Here is a 22,872-nt window from a genome sequence, read left to right as displayed (position 1 = left end):
AGGACAAAGTGTAAAAGTTAAAGAAATTGACTCACTGACACCTTTTCAATTAGGGATAGGCAAAACATGCTTTCTCCTTCTATTACCTAGTATCAAAAATGTCAAGTTTGGAAAAAGAGAAGTATATTGGACTTTGTTTTTCTCTCCACATCTTTATTGTCTAAAGTGTCATAGGATGTTTTTACTGTCTTAAATTTTGTAAATGATTGTATGCTATTAAACAATTAATGATCGTACACCCGAAATTTTAGCTGTACATATTTCCAAATAAAATTGTATAAACTGGAAAATAGATGCTTGCGCTGTTGTGTTACAGAAAATGAATTCGTTATCTTTATAGCTCAAGGCAAAAGTTGAACTGGGTTGTTCATTACTTTAGATTCATTTGGAGACTAGCTGGCACCAAGATGCCTTTGTGCAAGCACAAAACTGCCCAGCAATCACTATTGAGTTGGTTTTAAGTAGCAGAATTGAAAGGAGCAGTGGTGCTCAGACCTCCAACAGTTGGCAAACAAGAGAGATCTCTCTCTCTCTCCCTCTATCGCTCTCCTCCTCCTTCTTCTTCCCTGTGAGTGAAAGAAAATCAGTACTAAACAACTCCAAAAGGAACAACTTCAAAATAAAAAATCTAGGTTCAAATGAATGGCTACTGATTTGTGAATCATTGCAGTTGAGAAAACCAGATATTGTCACCACAAACCGAAAAAAAAGTATGAGAAAATCAATTTATTTCCACTCTTGTGATGTGGACTTTTCATCTACGGATTTTGTTCCTTTTTGCCTATTATTTCCACTCATAATGTTCCTGCACAACAGTTTACCTTGTGTGTACTGCTTATACTATTTGTAAATGAATGTGTGCATATTCGAAGCTAAAGAAGGTATAGTTTAAGTTGCATATTTATAACTAACAATCTATTTTGCAATTTATGAAAGGATAAGTTTTTTTATAATAAATAAGTTTTTATATTCTTTATCAGTGGTAGAACCTGGTGTGATAGTCTTTCAATTTAGATGGTGGTTAATGTCAGGCAAAGTAACCATCCTAGTGATTAAAAAGAACTGAAGATGCTGCAAATCAGGAACAAAAGCAGAATTTGCTGGAAAAACTCAGCAGGTCTGGCAGCATCTGTAAAGAAAAAAATTAGAGTTAATGTGGCCCTTCCTCAGAACTGTTCTTTATTGCCAATCCCTAGTTGCCCTTTGTGACAATTGAATGGTTTGCCAGGCCTCTTCAGATGCTGGTAAATGCCTAACCACATTTATGTGGAGTACAGTCACATTTAGGCCGGATCAGGTAAGATAGTTTCCTTCTTCAAATTGGTTTTTGTTACAATCAATGATAGTTTCATGATCATAGAGATGTACAGTACAGAAACAGACACTTTGATCTGATTTGTCCATGCCAACCAGATATACAAAATTAATTAGCCCCAATTGCCAGCATTTGGCCCAATCCCCCTCAACCTATCCTATTCCTATACCCATCCAGATGCCTTTTAAATACTGTAATTGTACCAGCCTCCACCACTCCTTTGACAGATCATTCCATTAACGCACCACCCACTGTGTGAAAAAATTGCCCCTTAGTTCCCTTTTAAGTCTTTCCCCCTCTCCTTAAATATATACCCTCTAGGTTTGGACTCCCCTACCCAGGGGAAACGGTCTCATCTCTACCCTATCTGTGCCCCTCATGATTTTATAAACCTCTATAACATCACCCCTCAGCCTCCGATGCTTCAGGGAAAATAGCCCCAGTCTATTCAACCTCTCCCTATAGGTCAAACACTCCAACCCTGGCAAATTCCTCGTGAATCTTTTATGAACCCTTTCAAGTTTAGCAACATTCTTCCTATAGCAGGAAGAGCAGAGGGCACACAGAATTCCAATAGTGGCCGAGCCAATATCCTGCACAGTCGCAATATGACCTCCCAACCCCTATGCTCAATGCATTGACTAATAAAGTCAAGCATACCAATCACCTTCATTATCCTGTCTACCTGGGACTCCACTTTCAATGAACTATGAACCTGCACTTCAAGGTCTCTTTGTTCAGCAACACTCCCCAGGGCCTTACCATTAAGAGTATAAGTCCTTCCTGGATTTTTGGTTGCTGCTTAAGTGACATAATCATGAAATTATTGTCTTTCCCCAAATACTGAATTAAGTGTTAAAAATTCTACTGAGCATAATAAGACAAAGTTAAGTAATGCTTTTGTAATTTTTTTGCCTGCCTGAAGATAGCAGTGATTCTACAGTTCTTCAACAAGCAGAGGTTGAAATCATGAATCAGTCACTCTGCCGTTCCACCTATGGACTTGTCACTCCACGCATGCTCTGTGCAGGATTACTTTCAGGAAAAAGAGATGCTTGCCGTGTAAGTAGAAAGGCAAATTCCCTTATCAGAGATAAAATTGAACTTAACTGTTAATGTTTTTACTAACAATTGACGAGTATTCAGATTTTCTATTTCCAGCATTATAGATATTTTCTAACCAACATGTTTAGAGCTCTGGAGAAGGCGGGATTTGAATCCAGATGGCTCAGAGCATTGACACTAATTCCAGTATTGCACAGTCTCCTCTCAATGGATGAAAGTACCGAGTCACCAAGAAAAGCAGAAATAGTGAGCAATGCTGTATTTTACAAAATTATTGGTGGAAAAACATTGCCCTTTTCAGAACGACTACATATGCAATTGTTTAGTGTATATCAGCCTAAGGGGAGGCAGAGGTGCCGTGATAATGCCTCTGGAATAATAATCCAGAACCCCGGGTTAATTTTCTGGTGGCACCGGTTTGAATCATACCATGGCAAATGGCACAACTTAAATTCAGTAAATCTCTGGAATAAGAAAGAAGTGATGACCATGTAACCTAAGTTGTAAAAACCTATCTGATTTACTAATGTCCTGAAAGGTTTGAGCAATAGGGTGAGGCTGAATAGGCTAGGGCTATTTTCCCTGAAGCATAGGAGACTGAGGGGTGACCTTATAAATGTTTATAAAATCATGAGGGATGTGGATAGGGTAAATAGCCAAAATATTTTTCCCACGGTAGAGAAGTCCAAAACTAGAGAGCAAAGTTTAATGTAAGAGTGGAATGAATATAATTGGAATGTAAGGGGAAACTTGCATTCATAAGATAGTGCATGCATGGAATGAGCTGCCAGAGGAAATCATGGAGGCAGTTACAATTGGAACATTTAAAAGACTTCTGGATGGACACATGCATATGAAGTATTTAGAGAGATAGGGGCCAAAATTAATTTAAGATATTTGGTTGGCATGGACACTTTGGACTAAAGGGTTTATTTCCATGCTGTACGTCTCTGACTACGATGATAACTATATCTGCTGGCCTTAAGTAGTCTGGTTTACATGTGCCTCCAGGCCCACTGCAATATGATTGACACTGAATTGCCCTCCAGGCAGTTAGGGATGGGCAATAAATGCCAAACAAAGCAATGATGTCTACGTGCCATGTATGAATGAAGAAAAGCTGTTCTTTGTAACTAACATTTCAACAGTTTTTGAAAAATACCACATCATTCACACCATGCAGCTTGTTTTCATCTGCATTGCCATCACAAAATTTTCAAAATTAGGTGGCAAGAAAAGCCATCCAGAAGTACCTTCTCCCAAAACAACATGCTTAGCATTGAGGCCTCAATCATGCGTAACTACCTCTAAATTCATTCACAGCTAAAGACTCCCAGGAGAAGAATGGAAACACTTTAGGGATATCTCGAAGCACCCCGAAGAAATCAAACAAATCTGTCAGCACCTGGGAGTCACTACCTTCTGACTGACCAAAATGGAAATTTATTTGGGAAGGCACAAAACACATCAAAAAACTTTGTTGGGACCAAATACAGGCAAAGCCAAGACACCGGGATAGTGCACAAACCTGTAAACCCCAACTCACCTTCCTGTCCCAAAAAGCACCAAGTACCCTCCCTGTGACAGTGTTTGCAGGTTACGCATAGGATATATCAGCTATCTCAGAACCCATTGATCTAGAATAGATGCAATTTATCTGATATCTCGAGAGACTTGCTAGGGGAAGATCAGTCACACAAAGTAGGCTTTCCTGTGTGGTTGAAAAATTAATGCAGCCATGTACGTATTTGCAGAGAGATCGATTTAACTTGCTATGTATGCAAATTTTAAACAGTTGTAATGCTTTGCATTTGTGGCCAATATAGCTGCATGGACATACACGTCCATTTACTGATGTAAAGTGTGCAAATCTGACATCAGACTTGTGGCAATTGAAATAATGAATTATCAACTCCATTGCATATCTTTGTGCACATTGAATTTATTAGTACTGATCTAGATCAATAGTAGATTCAGCTACCATAATGTAGCATCATTGCAGAATCGTCATTACATCATGGTGGGCAAATTATTGGATAAGGCTCTGAGAGACAGGATTAATGATCACTTCAAAAGGCACAGTTTGATTAGTAATAGTCAGCATGGGTTTGTGAGGGGTAGATCATGCTTCACAAACATTATTGAATTCTTTGAAGAGGTGACCAAATACTTGGATGAAGGTAGAGCAGTGGATGTGGTATACATGGATTTAAGTAAGGCGTTTGATAAGGTTCCCCACGGTAGGCTCATGCAGAAGGTAAGGAGGCATGGAATAGGGGGAAATGTGGCAGATTGGATTCAGAATTGGCTGACCCTTAGAAGACAAAGGGTGTTAGTGGACAGAAAATATTCAACATGGTTGCGAGTTATGAGTGGTGTACCACAAGGATCTGTTCCGGGTCCTCTTCTATTTGTGATTTTTGTAAACGATTTGGATGAAGGAGTGGAAGAGTGGATTAGTAACTGTGCGGATGATATGAAAGTGGGTCGAGTTGTAGATAGTGCGGAAGGCTGTTCTAGGTTACAAAGGGACATTGATAGGATGCAGAGCTGGGCTGAGAAGTGGCAAATGGAGTTTAACCCTGAAAAGTGTGAGGTGATTCATTTTGGAAGGACAAACTTGAAAGCAGAATACAGGGTTAATGGAAAGATTCTTGGCAGTGTGGAGGAGCAGAGGGATCATGGGGTTCATGTCCACAGTCCCCTGAAAGCTGCCACCCAGGCGGATAGAGTTGTTAAGAAGGTTAGCAAAATGCAGGGGATGGGGACAATTGAAATGTGGAGCGGGATTAAGGAACAGATTTTGCGTGTCCTTGATACATATGTCCCTGTCAGGCAGGGAGGAAGCGATAAGGTAAGGGAACCATGGTTTAGTAAAGGAATTGTATCTCCCGTTAAGCAGAAGAGGGAGGCTTATGTGACCATGAAATGAGATGGTTCAGATGAGGCGATGGAGACTTATAGATTAGCTAGGAAGGATTTAAAGAGAGAATTAAGAAGACCAAGGAGGGGACATGAGCAGACATTAGCAGGTAGAATAAAGGAGAACCCGAAAGCTTTCTATAGGTATGTGAGGAATAAGAGGATGACTAGGGTAGGAATAGGGCCAGTCAAAGACAGAGGTGGGAAGTTGTGTGTGGACCCTGTAGAGATCGGAGAGGTGCTAAATGATTATTTCTCATCTGTCTTCAATCAGGAAAAGGAGAATATTGTAGAGGAGATGACTGAATTACGGGCTACTAGAATTGAAAGGATTAAGGTTAGTAAGGAGGAGGTGTTATCAATTCTAGAAGGTGTGAAGGTAGATAAATTCCCTGGGCCAGATGGGATTTTTCCAAGGATTCTCTGGGAAGCTAGCGAGGTGGTGGTGGAGCCTTTGGCCTTGATCTTTGAGTCCTCATTGTCTACAGGTTTCGTACCAGAGAACTGGAAGATTGCAAATGTTGTGCCCTTGTTCAAGAAGGGCAGTAGGGATGACCCAGGTAATTATAGACCTGTGAGCCTTATGTCTGTTGTAGGGAAAGTTTTGGGAAGGATTATAAGAGATAGGATTTATAATCATCTAGCAAGCAACAATTTGATTGGAGATAGCATGGATTCGTCAAGGGCAGGTCGTGTCTCACAAACCTCATTGAGTTTTTTGAGAAGGTGACCAAGCATGTGGATGAGGGTAGGGCAGTTGACGTGGTGTACATGGACTTCAGTAGACCCTTTGATAAGGTTCCACATGGCAGGCCATTGGAGAAAATAGAGGCACAGGATTGAGGGAGATTTAGCAGTTTGGATTAGAAACTGGCTTTCTGTAGAAAGGCAACGAGTGATGGTTGATGGAAAATATTCAGCCTGGAGTCAGGTCACTAGTGGTGTACTACAAGGATCTGTTTTGGGACCACTGCTGTTTGTCATTTTTATAAATGACTTGGATGCAGGCATAGATGGATGCGTTAGTAAGTTTGCAGATGACACTAAAGTTGGTGGAATGGTGGACAGTGTGGAAGAAAGTTGCAGATTGCAGGGAGACTTGGATAAACTGCAGAATTGGGCTGAAAGGTGGCAAATGGAGTTCAATGCGGATAAATGTGAAGTAATTAACTTTGGGAAGAATAATAGGAAGGCAGAATACTGGGTCAATGGAAAGATTCTTGGTAGTGTGGATATGCAGAGGGATCATGGTGTCCATGTACATAGATCCCTGAAAGTTGCCACCCAGGTTGATAGTGCTGTTAAGAAGGCTTACGGTGAGTTAGGTTTTATTGGTAGAGGGATTGAGTTCTGGAGCCATGATGTTATGCTGCAACTGTACAAAACGCTAGTGTGGCCTCATTTGGAATATTGCGTGCAGTCCTGGTCACCCCATTTCAGGAAGGATGTGGAAGCATTGGAAAAGGTGCAGAGGAGATTTACCAGGATGTTGCCTGGTCTGGAGCGCAGGTCTTATGAAGAAAGGCTGAGGGACTTGGGTCTGTTCTCATTGGAGAGAAGGAGGCTAAGAGGGGATTTAATAGAGATATACAAGATGATCAGAGGATTAGATAGGGTAGACAGTGAGGGTCTTTTTCCAAGGATGATGATGTCAGCTTGTACAAGGGGGCATGAGAGGCATGGATAGAGTCGATAGCCAAAGACTTTTCCCCAGGGCAGGATTGACTGCCACAAGGGGTCATAGTTATAAGGTGTTAGGAGGAAGGTATAGAGGAGACGTCAGAGGGAGGTTCTTCACGCAGAGAGTTGTGAGCGCACTGAATAGTTTACCAGTGGTAGTCGTGGAAGCGGAGTCATTAGTGACATTTAAGCGACTGCTGGACATGCACATGGACAGCAGTGAATTGATGGGAATGTAGGTTAGGTTATTTTGTTTTTGGATTAGGATTATTCCACGCCACAACATCGTGGGCCGAAGGGTCTGTACTGTGCTGTACTTTTCTATGTTCTATGTTCTATGTTCTATAGCTACCAACTGAGGGGTGAGAGATTTAAGACAGATGTCAGAGGCAAGTTCTTTACTCAGAAAGTGGTAGGAGTGTGGAATGCCCTGCCTGCCAATGTAGTTAACTCAGCCACATTAGGGGCATTTAAACAGTCCTTGGATAAGCATATGGATGAAGATGGGATTGTGTAGGGGGAGGGGCTTAGATTAGTTCATAGGTCGGCGCAACATCGAGGGCCAAAGGGCCTGTTCTGCGCTGAATTGTTCTATGTTCTATGTATAGTGTGTAGGCTTTCATTAATAGAGGGGTCGTATTCAAGGGCCATGAAGTTATGCTCCAGCTATACAAAAGCCTGGTTCGGCCACATCTAAAGTATTGCGACCAGTTCTGGTCGCCTCATTACAGGAAAGATGTGGAAGTGTTGGAAAAGGTGCAAAAGAGATTTACCAGGATGTTGCCTGGATTGGAGAGTAGGTTTTACGAGGAAAGGTTGACAGAGCTAGGCCTTTTCTCTTTAGAATGACAAAGGATGAGAGGTGACTTGATAGAGGTGTACAAAATGACCAGAGGTGTAGATAGAGTAGACAGCCAGAGACTTTTTCCGAGAGTGGAGGTAGCTATTACAAAGGATCATAGTTTTAAAGTGAGTGGAGGTAGATATAGGAGAGATGTCAGAGGTAGGTTCTTTACTCAGAGAGTGGTCAGGCCATGGAATGCATTGCTGGAGAGGGTAGTGGAGTCGGCTTCATTAGGGGCATTTAAGCGGCTATTAGATAGGCATATGGATGAGAGTATAAGATAGGGGTGGAGGTTAGATAGACCTTAGGATTAGGGTAAAAGTTCGACACAACATCTTGGGCCAAAGGACCTGTACTGTACTGTTCTATGTTCTTTGCTCCATGTTTTGCTAACAGTCAAAATAATTGAAACATATTTCATGATTAAATTATACTGGAGTTTTTGCATTGTATTGATACCACAGTAAGTACAAAAGTAGATCCTAATGCAGAAAGTAACTGTTGCTTTCCATAACTCAGAAACAATAAAAGATGACATGATAAAGGTGGTAAAACAGGATTTTCCACTTCTATAAACTCTCAGAAATCTGTTCCCACCATGACACTTTCCTGATTTGATTGCTTGTCTACGATCACGCTCATTTTCATATTTGGATTAGTTCCCTTCTCTATTCATATCACTGTAGCAGTTCAAAACCATTATACCCTGTGCAACGAATTGGCCTATCTTCAATGAAATAAGCTGTTTGCAATTGTAAACTCAGTATTCCCATAATGCAAATTATAGCAAACATATCATATCATTTCTGCACACACCCCATATCTGCATATATATAGTGCATTTTTTGCTGCCATTTTCAATAGAAACCCCAGAGGTGGAGGGGTCCAGTGGGGAACTGGAAGAGCAGCACTTGAAGAATTTACAGCTAAATTTGCTCAAGGCTAGTCTCAAACCCTGCATAACTGAAATAACCCAGTGCTTTATTAACAATTGATTATTACTTTTGTATCGAATCATTATACAGACAGGGATCTCATCTATTCCTCTCCTCAGCGTATGCAGTAACAACATCACATTTGTGCCAGCAAGTGTTGTACATCAGAGTTTTAGCACCAATTACATCATGGGGTAGACTGAAGTTCTTACTGAGGCCTTGAAAATTTGCCCCCATAATCCGTGCTACAGGTAGGAGATGAGACTGATGTTCCCTGAAGACAGACTGAGAGTAGTCAGTGACAAAGCAATCGAAGGCTATGGTGATCTCATGGCCCTGGCCATCCTGCCTACAACCCTAGCCCAAAAAGCTTTAGGACCTGATCGAGGAGGTTACCCCACATCTCACAGTCAGAGAGTCATAAGAAAGAGATGCTTCAGCCCAGTGTTAGGCACAGCTCCCAGGTCCAGATATTTTTAACAACAAATGCAAACAAAACAGAAATTGCTGGAAAAGCCCAGCAGGTCTGGCAGCATCTGTGAAGACAAATCAGTTAATGTTTTGGGTCGAGTGACCCTTCCTCAAAACTCAATGAATGTTAACGCATGTTTGAGGAAGCTACAAAGATCTTGCAAGGTATCATTAATGTTGAGAACTTGATGGGGCTTCTAGTGTTTTAACTGACATTGGAGTTTGAATTTTGTCCATGGATATCTGGGATCTTGGTGGATAGTGGGACAAACAGTATATTTCATTAATCACTGAAATTCTATAATTGAGAACTAAGCAGTGGAATGACCAATGAGTGGGATAAAACAAAGTTGGGGAATTCCTTTTGAAATCATACTGAAAGAGAAATAAAAAGGACAGGAAAGGTTGGATGCAAAAGAAGGCAAAATAAGAAACAAGTATATTAAAATTTTACAGGTTTATTATCTCTGAGAACAAGTCACACCCAAACAGAATGAAACTCAGCCCTTCACACAAATACTTCATGGCACAGAAAGAAGCCATTTACTCATCATGCCCATACCGGCTCTGTGAATGAACAACTTACATTGTGCCATTCTCCTATCTTCTCTCTATAACTGGGCATGTTGTTTCTTTGCAAAGAACAGCCTTATTCCTCTTTTGACAACATCTTCTTTACTTTCTGACCAGCAAGGCACATTTGGAAGTCACTGATAATGACATGTTCTTAAAAAGGTACTAATGCTGATAATTATTGGAATTATCCTCCAGTAACAAATACAACAGGCTTATGAAAATTATGGTTTTTAACTTGTAAGATGCTGATTTCACACTGCTCAGAGTGAAACAGAACAAACCAGCCAACACTATGTGGCGATTTGTAATTCATTGACTTTTGTATGAAATAATGGCTCTGAAAGGGTTCATGTTGAAGACTGCATTAAGCTCCATGCAATCTGAAATATTTCACAGCTTAGCCCTGGGGAATACTGTTAATCAAATAAGCCCTTAGACATAGTATAGAAAAAAAAGAGTTTGTACTGTTGGTTAGCTCAGTTAGCTGCAGAACTGGTTGTAGTGCAGTGATGCCCAATAGCATGAATTCAATTCCCACAACAGCTGAGGTTATCTAAATTAATGCACAATGCTTGGAAGGCAATAGCCTAGTGACATAGCTGCTGGACTATTAATCCAGAGACCCAGGTAATATTCTAGGAGCCGAGGTTTGAAGACTGCCAATAAGTAAGATTGATGAGTTGATAGGTTTATGATTATGGGCTTTAGTGACCCCCTCTCTGAACCAGGAGACCTGACTGCTCTATGGATGTGTAGTAACATCTCTGAACATGTTGAGTAGAAACGAGGATTGGTGCCAGCACTTTATCAAAACAATTATTCAGTGGTGGTTAGTTCTACAGCACACACAATACTGACCAACTTCCGTGTGATTGATGTGCCTTTCAGACACAGATCGATAATGTTTTAAATTTGTAATATTTATTTTCATTGTCAGTCTTTTCAGGACTTTGATTAATATTGCAGGGTGACTCTGGAGGACCGTTATCTTGTCAGGAAAGAATTGGTGGAAGATGGTTTCTGACTGGCATTGTTAGTTGGGGCCATGGATGTGGAAGAGAAAATTATCCTGGGGTCTACACAAGAGTGTCAAAGTTTGCCACCTGGATCCAGCAGCATGTCACTACTTTACCAATTATTGATGATTTTACATAGTTACACATTTGGATTATATAATGAAACTTAATGTGACTTTTCAATGTGTTTACATTAAGAAGGATTACATATTTATCAAAATGATAATAAGGTAAATATAACTCTTCAATTATGCTATTTAAATGAAAAAATAATTTCCAAAATCATAAGACAGTGGAAATTATTCATATGAACACTTATGTTACAGATATAACATGCAAAAGCAGTTGAAAATTTAAATTCAGCTTCCCAACCTTAACATAGTGGTTTAAAACACAGCTCTGCACTCCATAAGGAGTTGTTATTTTTAAAATGACACAATCGTAGAATGAATACCTTGTTTTCTGGGAATGTAGAAATAATAATACATTAGCACAAGATCTAGAAACTGAGTGATTCACCTCTATTTTTATGTTTATCATGATAAACACCATAGCTGAGGAAAAACTCTAGATATACCAAGTTTATTTAATTTTTTGGAGCCAATTTCAAGCTATGGATATTTACTGCTTGACAGAAAGGATAAATATTGTACAGTTCATTCCATTTACTTTAGCTTAAGAAAATCTCTTGAAGTGCAGTTTGGAGACTGAGTTATCGTTTACTGTATTTGGAGAAATCTCACTTTGATTAAGCAACAGAAAGTAGAGGGGTGACAGGAAATATCCATTCTTGGTCAGTAATTGGTAAAGTTTTCAAAGATCAGGCATTAGCCATATTTCCTGTCAAAAGTGAATGGACCACAATCAGATTACACTTCGTATTGTTTTGCAGAAAACAAACAAGAACAAAGTCGAAAATAGCCACATTTTTTTTCACTTTCGGGTACTTGTAGTTGTATGTCAATTCATTTCGCAATGACTCTCTCAGTGAGAGGAATGTTGATTGAAGGATCCAAAGCATTGTGGATCTGCCTACAGCACATTGACTGCAACGGTTCAAGAAAGTAGCTCACCATCACCACAATAAATGCTGGCCCTGCCAGCTTTGTCCACATCCCATGAATGAATATAAATAAAAATCACAGGAACTCATGGTATGCCTTATTTGTGCTCCTTAAAGTGTTGTTACCTTCTAAATTGTGAAACCTTCTACCTTGGTTTAATTCAAAAGATTTTGATTTTGATATACCTTTTCTTTTGATTTGACGAGGTTACAGTAGTGATCTGATAAGCTGTACTTGCATTGGAAATTACTTTTATTCCGATTACTTGTGTGTGAGGATTTATGTGATGCAAGGATTAAGTATAATTGCTCTGTACTACAAAGAGGTCTAAGTTAGTGCAGTTCTGGGAAAGGAAAGTGCTATTCTCAAGTAAAACTCGAAATATTCTCCGTCCTATCAAAAATAGGAGGAGGTTAGAGTAATTAATACAAAAACAAAAAAATTCTGTCAATATCCACAATTTATTTCCTTACATATTTGAATGGAATTCAAATGTGGTATCCAAGTGTTACTTTACTGTTCTTTTTATACAAATACAAAAGCAAGGAAAAATGTACCTCAATTTGTTTCTGAATTACTCTGTCAGTGGTAGGAACATTGATTGAAGGATCCAAAATATTGCTTTTTCACTGATGATACTATATTTTTCATGTTGATCCAAACCAATGTATGGCAGTATCCATGAGGTCTGTATTTGACTGTGAGGGATGCTCACCCAGAGGAAGAAAGCAATACTCCAGTGGTGTATAGTACGTGCTTAAACTTCAACAAGTTATACCCTGCTCCCCTTTCTTTGCTTTTTCCTTAAGAAAGTTATTTTAACCCATAAAAGTTTGCTACCGTTCTTTCAGTTCATTATTTCATTGGAATCACTTTCTGCAATTGTTTCACACTCTGATTCATAGATGTCAACTAGTTGTTTTTTGAACAAGGATGCAGCATTTGCTTTTTCATTTGAAGTACTCACAGCGAGCTTCATGGGACAGGTCAAGCTGTCATGGTATAATGTGGAAAATACAACTGGAAAGAACTTCCTACCAGACACACAGTTTTGTTGTCTGCTTACATGTACACGTATTGCAATGTCATTAAAATATGTAGGAATATTAACATAAGCACAAGCGAAAATCAATGTAAGCAATTGGGAACCACCAAATTCACGTATATTCCTCTTCAAAGTGTGAAAATGTAAGTTTGAAACCATTATTCATGCACATTAGCATGGCACGTTTAAGAACAGACAATCATGTTAACAATGTAATTTTTGTACAAAATAAAAGCAAATTATCATTAGTTTTTTTGTCTTGCATTCAACGGGACAATTTAAAAGAACACCAATTTTAGGGTAAAAACAATATTTATAATGCATCAGAGTTCTGATTGGTAGAAGTGATGCCCTAGAAAATGCACTAATTAATGATAATTGACAATTAACTGCCAGGCTTTATTTAAGTTTTAAATCAGGCATGTTGAGTGATTGTCCGTGTTAGGGCTGTTTGGGGCAGTTGTGTCCCTACCTCGTGATCAGAAGGTCCTGGTTCAGGTCCCACTTACCACAGAGGTGTATCATAACCTGTCTGAACAGTTTGATTAAAAATGTTTTTCTGGCTGTTTGTTCAGGATATTGCTCTGAGAAATGAACCAGTGAATGATGACTGAGTTAAAACAAATCCAGTGAGTGTAAATGTTCTTTCTGACTGCAAAGAGCAGAGTCCTGTGTATTGACCCAAAAAGAAAAGAAAGTGCTGGAGAAACTCAGCTGGTCTGGCAGCATCTGTACAGAGATAAACAGCTAGTGGCTCGAGTCCAGTAGATAGGTTCTTGATCAGTAAGGGTATCAAAGATTATAGGGAAAGATAAGTAAATTGGGTTGAAAAACATATCATCCGTGATTGAAAAGTGCAGCAGACTGGCCTCATTATGTTCCTATATCTTATGATCTTATGGGTTCCTCATCAGACTCTTCTTCATTGAAGATGCAAAACTGGTTAATAGACTTAGTTTGAAAAATGAAAATATAAATAGTTGCCCCTTGAAAAACCCAAAGTGCACACACGTACTCATGAACACACACATATATACATCAGGTAAAGGGGGAAAAGAAAACTAATTTCTGTTTTTCACTTTGGGAATCTTTGGCCAATTAATCTTAGTTCTTGAAGGCAAAAAGGATAAGATTTGAGATATTTAGATAGCTGCCAGTCTGACTTTCTGGTTAGACAGATGTTACCAAAGAGGCACTGTTGACTGTGAGATCTTGGCAGACACATCTTTCTCAGAAGCAGAGTATCAAGAAATTTTCCAGTTGCTCTTAAAGAGGACAATTAGATTTCACATTGAATTCACCTCAAAAGTGCAGCAGAAATAGGAGATATAATCTGAGCAGCTTGTTCTTTAGGAGGATTCTCCCTGTTGAAAATTTAAGTCTATGAAACATTGTTCAAACAAAACAGGCTGAGCTCCACCAGAGCCATTGCTGCCTCAAAGTCCGTGACCATAAAATTTCATCTTGTTACCGCACTAAGGCTCCTGAGCCCTGCTTTGAGATGCCCTGATCAATGTGCTATTGACAGTCATTTAAGTCCAAAGTCACTAACAACTTCATCACTGCCTCACAGCACCAGGGACCTAGGTTCAATTCCACCCTCAGGTGACTGTGTGTGTGGAGTTTGCACATTCTCTTTGTGTCTGTGTGGGTTTCCTCAGGGTTCTCCAGTTTCCTCCCCACAGTGCAAAAGATGTGCAAGTTAGGTGGATTGGCCGTGCTAAATTGCCCATAGCGTTCAGGAATGTGCAGGCTAGGTGTGTTAGCCATGGGAAATGCAGGGTTATAGGGATAGGGTAGGGGGATGAGTCTGGGTGGGATGCTGTTCAGAGGGTCATTGTTGACCCACTGGACTGAATGGCCTGTTTCCACTCTGTAGGGATTCTATGAAATTCTGTGAAATTCTACATTGTTAATGACAGGGACAAAGTGCAATTCGAGTAAGTAGCTTTTTAAAATGTTTCTCATAAACATAAATGTCGCTGAAGCAATTTTTAATGCAATAGTTCATCTGACCCACTCTGACTTCTGAGAAGTTTCTGTTCCTGCTAAGTGCGGTTACATGATTATAGCAGCTGTACCAAATACATACAGATAGGCACTGAAGTTATCTTGCAAACATTTCTTTCAATCTGAAAATGGCAGATGCCCCTCAAATGCAACCACAGACACAACAAAAAAACATTAGTGAGGGTCAACTAAAATTCAACACAAAAACAACTGCAAAACTCTAGAGACAAAAATAGAAATTGTTGGAAAAGCTCAGATGGCCTGGCAAAACTTTCTGAGAAAGGGTCACTTGACCCAAAAAGTTAACTCTGATTTCTCTCCACAGATGCTGCCAGATCGGCTCAGCTTTTCCAACAGTTTCTAATTTTGTCTCTGATTTACAGCATCCGCAGTTCTTTCGGCTTCTTTCCAAAATTCTAGGACCGCCAGATTTTGTTTCTGCCTGGCACATATTATAACTCAGAACTGCTTACACTTCTTTTGAACTAACTGCAGGAAAATCATTTATCCAGATCTTTAGCAAGGGGGCAACACACTTCTACCAGCCCAGAGCAAAACAGAGCATAAAAATATAATCACATGCAAAATAAATGAGCTTCTGAATTTCCTCGATGTCTCTGTTTTATACCTGCCTGGTTGCAGATAGACAGGAAGTTCTGCTTCCAACTGCAGGTTTGTGAAACTAGTAACTCTGACACAACAACACAATCTACATGTGGCATCTTTCCACCTTTGCAGATACCATCAGTGATCTGATCATACAAGACAGGAAACACTCAACAGGTTCCTTTTCCAACCCGTAGAGTCTACCCCATAGAGTCATAGAATCATACAGCAGACAAGCAGACTCTTGAGTCCAACTTATCCATGCTAAGTTTCCCGAACTAAACTAGTTCCATTTGCCTGCATTTGGCCCATATCCCCCTAAACCTTTCCTATTCATGTACCTGCCCATGCTGTGTAATGAGACAGCAGCCCTATGGTCTGGTTGGACTGTCATGACTTTCCCTTCCAGCCCTTGTGGTGCAGTGCTCCATCCTTTGTCCTACGAGACCCGGGTTCAAATCCTACCTGTTGCACAAGTGTATAAAAGAAACCATTGAGCAGATTGATTAGGAAATAACAAATCCAGCTTGTGTCTCGTGACAAAAAATAATCGAACTGCGGATGCTGGAAATCAGAAATTGCTAGAAGAACTCAGCAGGATCCGTGGGGAAAAAGCAGAGTTAAAATTTCGGGTCCAGTGACCCATTTTAAAGAAGGAGCCTGAAGCTCATAACCTGCTGAGTTTTTCCAACACCTGGCAGATTAGACACTATATATATCCGTGCGCAGAAAAACAGGTCACATTTGAAGTCACACGTCCGTTCAGCAGAATTGGACGCGATGTTTGAGCTCTAGTCGAATGAGATAGTTTCATGTCCGAAATTTCTTTTTGAAGACTCTCAGCCCAGCTCAGGGCGGCGCAGTTTCCGACAGGACACGTGCCCTGGATCGACTTTTGGTTAGGGTTCCTGTGCAGTTTCTGTGCCTGTAAGTTGCTGCTCCCTTTCTGCTGGGCTCGCTGGCCGGTGGCGATTCGCCCGCTCACCAGGAGGCCAGAGTGGGGCAAAAACTCTTCTGGGACCGTGGGCTCTCAGAGGCTGGTGTAAAACGGCGCTTATAGAGTCATTGCAGACACAGAAGGATCGGAGTGGCTCTGGACGGTTGTGGAAGTGGGGTGATCCTGAGCAGCTTCTGCCTTTAACGAAGTAAGGCAATGTTAACTTTTTCAAAACGGAGGGTCTGTGAGGTCTTCAGTATTTCAGACGCTGTCGCTCATCCACACAAACAGGTAACACTCACCAGTGGGCAACAGGTAAGGTGTCATCGCCTGGATTTTAACAATCACACTGGAAAAAATAAAATTGAAGTATTTTAAAATCAAGTTTTTATCTTTAAAACAAAAAAACAGCTTGTAAATTATCGATGAAAATTTCTTGGTAACACTCAAAACCTTGTAGGCAACTTTTCATTGAACTTCATGATTTCGTAAAATTACAATGAAAGTAGCAATTTTCTCATCAGGTAAAATTTATTTCCAATGTATGATATCTGAAATACAGACTCGGGTAAAAAGAGAGTGTATATTTCCGTTGATCAGTTGTTCGTTATTAATCGTTAATTGCAAAGCTTAAACTGACGTTACAATACCAAGATTCAGAATCAATAGATCGTTTTGTAACAAACGTCAGTAATAACAAAATAATTGCCCTAATCACAAAACATATTTTCTGATATACTCGTTACTTGATGCAATGTAAGTTTTAGTCTAAATTTTTTTACTATTAAAAATAGAAACTACACTTAGATGGACAATTTAAACCAAAACAGCAAGCTGTAAAAGTTACATTTGATTTAAATATTTTTCAGTATCCATAGACACAAATGAAAATATGTTTCTTTAACAGGTTTGCCTTTCAAATATGCTGTACTAGGATCAAAACTTCTTGATGGATGGAGTTTAAAAAAAGCTGAAATAACAATGAAAGTGTTTGAATCACCATCTGCACTGTAAGCGTAACAGTTATCATAGAAATTCCAGTATACTTTAGGTGATCAGATTCTGTTTCTACTTTTTTTTCCTTCAGAAATATCCTATTGCAGATTGTAACAAAGAAAGCTTGCCCACTGATCAGTGTCTCAATCTCTCATCGGCCCATTCTGTTGGTCCATTAGCACTCAAAACCTACCTCTGCCCTCTGGAGTTCTCATCCTACAGGTTGGCAAGAAGTGAACCCTGCAGAAGATGGATCCTTGGCTCATTGCCCATAATCCCTGTAACAGCAGCAATAATTGTTGTTGTTCTTTGTTACTGTTTGTGTAAGTTTAAATCCTGCATTTTGATTACATAAATTAGAAGTCAAGCAACTACTGTCTAGGTGTTTGACAGTGCCGTATAAGTTTAGCTTGAGTGTCTATAACAACTTAGCAGAAGTTCCATGTAGATACAATCTACAGAATGTGGATGTAAGGTGTGATTGTTCTCCTTTTCAGCGCCTGCCATCTCCATTTTCTACCTGAGTGGAAGTCTAGAAATCTCTAACCTCACCTATACCAATGAGTTAGGAGACCCACACTCACAGCAATTTATTTCACAAGCACAGGCAGTTCAAAATTATGTGAGTTTCAAGTTTTTTTTAACAGTACCATTTTGATCAGTAGCAAATGTAAGTAATATGTGTGGTTATGTCATGATAATGCTATTTATCTATGACCCATTTTATTGACTGCTTTCACTTTGAGCAAGAAAATGATTTTGAACCTGATAATATAATTCAAACTAACACGGTTACTGTTTTATTGCCTTGGAGGACAATATATCATTATGTTTTTCTCAAATATGATTTGAGTAGAGAGTAACAAATGCTAGTTTTGCACATAAATTTTATGAGTAAGTAGTCATCACAGCCAGGTTGTCATATTAGAAAGGCTATTCTATCTGTTCTAAGAAGGAAAAACAAGGAAACGTGGGCCAGTTTTTAAATAGTCCAATTGGAGGAACAACAGCAGCTACTTCAGATTTTGTTAGATTTTTGTGTAAAGGTACTATTTAACAACAATAAATATCAAATTACACATTACACTGCATTAGCAATTCAGCAACTTTCAGATTTTATCTTGGTCGAATAGGTCTTTTGCATCATAAGTACAAGGTGCCATGTAAACATTACGGAATAGTCAATCCCAGATACAGCAATTGTGCAGACTAGCATGTTATTTTATACAGATCAACCACTATAGAGATTTGAATATAGTTGGCATTGCTTTAAGGTTAACCTGATTTTTGCATTTCGTCACTATGTTTGTTGATGGGCAGTATCATAGCAAATCCTGAGCAATACTCTGCTCAAACATATGCAAATAGGGAAGATGTGTGGTGATATTTGGAGACACAGTTACCAAAGTACTTTCACAATGTACTTGCATATTCATTTCTGTGTTGAATTTCTTTATTTTGCTGCTCTGTGATATTATTTGTGCTTTGAAAGATTTGGACTTTACAAAAAAGTTGGTTTGGGAACCACCCTCACCTTGGTTAAAGCCATGGTATCTTTAGCCTATGGCTGTTACAATAGCGAAGTTATAACAGAGAACAACCTGCATGCCAAACTGCAGAAGCAACATATGATCAATGGACTGAAGCAAATCTGGAATATATGGATCATTGCAAAACTCTACAGCCCTGCCATACTCAATCATGAATAAAGGTGGACAATTAACCAAATAGCTAGAGGAGCAGATGCCAAAAATATCCCCATCTTCATTAAAGGAGGAGCCCAGCTCATCGACATCACCATTCCTTCACTGCTGCTATGTCCGTTGTGTACCTATGCCACAAGAACTGCAGTGGTTCAAGACCAGTCAGGGATGAGCAGCAAATGCTGGCTTTATCAGTGACACTAATGTCTCTTGATAGAATTCACAAAAGTATGCTTTTGAAACCCAGTCTTCATATCACTTAATTTCTGCTTTTCAGTTTACCTTGTCTTTTATTTTATTGTTTTCTACTTTGATGGAATCCAGTTCCATTGAACTTCACCTTGGTTTTTGAAATTGAAAATTCAGTACTGTATTTGTAATTCAGTATAGATGCAGTACTCCACTTGAGGTCAAACTAGTGTTTTCAATAGATTGAACATAACTTTCTTGCTACCGTAATCTATGTTCCCTTGATAAAGCCCAGAATACTGTCTACTTTATTAACCACTCTCTCTACCTGCCCTGCCACCTTCACTGATATATGCACATTTACACCAATTACCTCTGCTCCTGCACCCCTTTAAAATTGTACCCTTTATGTTAACTCTGCCCATTCTTCCCAGCAAAATGAATCACTGCAGACTTCCTTGAATTAAATTTCAGCTGCCACTTATTTGCTCAGGTCCACCAACCTGTCTATGACCTTTTGAAATTCTATACTATCCTGATTTTGATTCATTACATTTTCAAGGTTTGTATGATCTGCATATTTTGCCATTGTACCCTGAACATTAAACTTAAGATCTTTGGTTGGGCTTGCAGTCTGATGCATTTGTGCGTGCAGGCAATTAATATGAAAGTACTAGGATCCTGTTTTAAGTAGGCAATAAGAATTTGCGGATGCATTGTACCTTTGTCAACAAAGCAGTTACAAAGACAGGCAGTGTCTGCTACATCCCCATGGCAATGACCCGACCAATCGGAAACTTCCTCCCTGGTCCTGGAATTAAGATTGCCAGTTAACTGTTCTTGCTGCATCTCTATGCCAATGATGGCCTAACCAATAGTACTCTCTTGTTCTGGGAAATTGTCTTTTTAATTTCACATCTGTTTCTTGCATCCTAGCTTTGATGAGTGCAAAATGAAAAGCTACAACTCCAGTCTCTGTTTAGCAGTTTTTAAGTTCTAATTTTTTTTCACAACTCTGTTGTGCAGAGTTCTATCAAATGCCTTTAGAAAATCCATATGCCTCACATGAATAGCATTGTTTTAATTTATTTGTTTCTGGGTGCAAGTTGCATTGGTTAGGATAGCATTTATTGCCCATTTCTAATTTCCCTGGAGACGTTGGTGGTGAGCAGCTTTCTTGAATCACGACAGTCCTTGATTAATAGGAATACTCACAAGGCTATTAGGAAGGGAGTCTCAGAATTCTTGACCCAGTGACAGTGAAGGAAAGGTGATGCAGTTCCATTCCTGATGGTGTGTGGCTGAGAGGGGATCTTACAGTTGATTGTGTTCCCATGGATATGCTGACCTTGTCCTTTGAGGTGATAGAGGTCATGGGTTTAGAAGATGGTGTTGAAAGAGCAATAGGGGTTAATGTCATGCATCAGGTAAATAGCAGACACTGCTGCCACTGTGCATTGGTGGTAGGAAGATTGATTGTTGATGGTATTGGATAGGTTGCCAATCAAGTGAACTGCTTTGTTCTGGATAGAGTCATGCTTCTTGCATATTGGTTGGAGCTGCACCATCCGAGTGATTTGAAATCATGCTGTCGATATGTGCGTTGCAAGTGTTAGCCAAGGGGAAACAGGGGTGAGTTACTTGCTACAAAGTTCCTAGCTTCTGACCAGCCACACTATTTATATGGCTGGTATGTTTAGGTTTGGTCAATGTGACACCAGATGTTGATAGTAGGCATTGAGTGATAGTTATGGCATTGAGCTACAAGGGATATTGATTAAATTCTTTCTTGTTTTGTGATGGTGTTCACTAGGATACTCACAGGTATGGGTCCCTGGAAAACAAGCCCCATTTCTGTAGTCGTTACAAAATATAAAGGTTTTATGAGTGCACAAAATTTCCCAATTCATTTGTCTTTTAAATTTAGTTGACAGAAAGCACAGACCAGGTTTCTGTACTTAATAAGAATGACTATTTATTATAAATAAATAGCCTCTAGCTGATGGTAAACAGTTATGAACTGTCAATATATCGTTCTCTAATCCATTCAAAAATACTCCACCTACTCACACATAGACAGCAAAAAAAATTGGTGTCATGGGTATACGGAAAGACTGGGAAGGCAGTTCAATGATTTCTGCCTATAGGGTACTCTGAAAAGATCCCTTTGGCTTGTCAGGACTTGCTGCTCATTGTCCTCCTCTGAACAACTTCACTTGCTTGCAGGAGGCACAGAGTGACTGGTTGACTTTAACTTACAAAGTCTCTGATTTATTGGATAAAAGCCACAGCCTACAGCACCTGATATGGGAATAAAAAACTGGATTTGTTCATGCTTGAGGAACATGTTTCAAGTCAGTAAAGGGTGGTTCCTTCCTTTTCAGAGGTAAGGCAGTTTCTAACCAGACATTCACACCCATAGCTAGCCAGGAGCTAATCACATAGTTGTTGGCAGGCAGAAGATCTTTGTCATTGCTTTGTGGAATAGTGACCTGCCATCAATCAGGTGCTTCCAGCTGAATCTCCCGTCCTGCAGCCCAGCCCAAGTGTAGTACCCTCTCCCATCGTTTGGACGTGCAGCAGTGCAAACAGCATCCTCAATGAGCGTCAGGTAAACTGCTTCCACAAAGCGCTTCCATAACCCTTGCCCTCCAAAACAGGCCCCTTCCCCCCTCAGTCCATGATCAAAGGCACAAAAGAAAATATGGTTTGCTGATGAAAGAACTGCTGATGCCGTAAATCAGAAACAAGACAGAGATTGCTGGAAAAGCTCAGCAGGTCTGGCAGCTTTTCTGTGAAGAAAAAATGGAGTTAACATTTCGGGTCCAGTGAGAAGTTCTGAGGAAGTGTCACTGGACCCGAAACGTTAACTCTGATTTCTCTTTACAGATGCTGCCAGTCCTGCTGAGCTTTTCCAGCAACTTCTGTTTTTGTTTAATAGTCGGTACAATTGCCATTGCCTCGCACTTGTGTGGCATGAATATTACTAGCACTCAACGGTCAACAGTCCAAGCCTGGATATTGTCAATATCTTTCTGCTTATGGATATGGACTAATTCAGCATCTGAGGAGTCATGAGTGGTGATGTTGTGTCATCAGCAAAGAACATCCCGACTTGACCTTCTGATGAAGCAATTAAAACGGTTGGGCCTAGGAAATTACCCTATGGAACTCTGGCACTGATGTCCTATGTGCCAGGAATGACTCCACTATTTGAGAGCTTTCTCAGATTCACATTCACTCAAGTTTTACTAGGACTTCCTGATGTCACATCCAGTCAAATTCTGCTTTGATGTCAAGGGCTGTCATTCTCACCTCACCTCTGAAATTCAGCTCTTTAGTCCATGTTTGAACTAAGGCTGTAAGCTGAGTGGCCCTGGTGGAACCCAAACTGGGGATCACTGAGCAGGTTATAGCTGAGCAGGTACTGCTTGATAACACTGTTAATGACACCTTCCATTCTGGTGATTGATAGCAGACTGATGGGGCAGTAATTAG

The 22,872-nt window shown here is 39.9% G+C and overlaps 2 protein-coding genes across 2 annotated transcripts in view; both read left to right on the top strand.

Moving 5' to 3' along the window:
- The window catches only part of tmprss7 (transmembrane serine protease 7), a 98,807-nt gene extending 85,690 nt beyond the window's left edge, over positions 1 to 13,117 (top strand). The window contains exons 20-21 of the mRNA XM_059650272.1: positions 2,241 to 2,377; positions 10,775 to 13,117. Coding sequence (XP_059506255.1) covers positions 2,241 to 2,377; positions 10,775 to 10,963 — 326 coding nt within the window. The 3' untranslated portion in view covers positions 10,964 to 13,117. The remainder of the gene's footprint in view (positions 1 to 2,240; positions 2,378 to 10,774) is intronic.
- A 4,858-nt stretch (positions 13,118 to 17,975) lies between these two features.
- Positions 17,976 to 22,872, top strand: part of LOC125457042 (suppressor of tumorigenicity 14 protein homolog) — a gene marked incomplete at its 5' end in the record, with an annotated part of 66,639 nt that continues 61,742 nt past the window's right edge. Inside the window, one exon of the mRNA XM_048540735.2 lies at positions 17,976 to 18,104. Within this exon, the coding sequence (XP_048396692.2) occupies positions 17,976 to 18,104 (129 nt within the window). The remainder of the gene's footprint in view (positions 18,105 to 22,872) is intronic.

The sequence above is a fragment of the Stegostoma tigrinum genome, chromosome 12 (genome assembly GCF_030684315.1).
Source record: "Stegostoma tigrinum isolate sSteTig4 chromosome 12, sSteTig4.hap1, whole genome shotgun sequence".
NCBI lineage: Eukaryota > Metazoa > Chordata > Chondrichthyes > Orectolobiformes > Stegostomatidae > Stegostoma > Stegostoma tigrinum.
The sequence above is the reverse complement of the archived record's forward strand: the minus strand, read 5'-3'. Positions and strand labels throughout refer to the sequence as shown.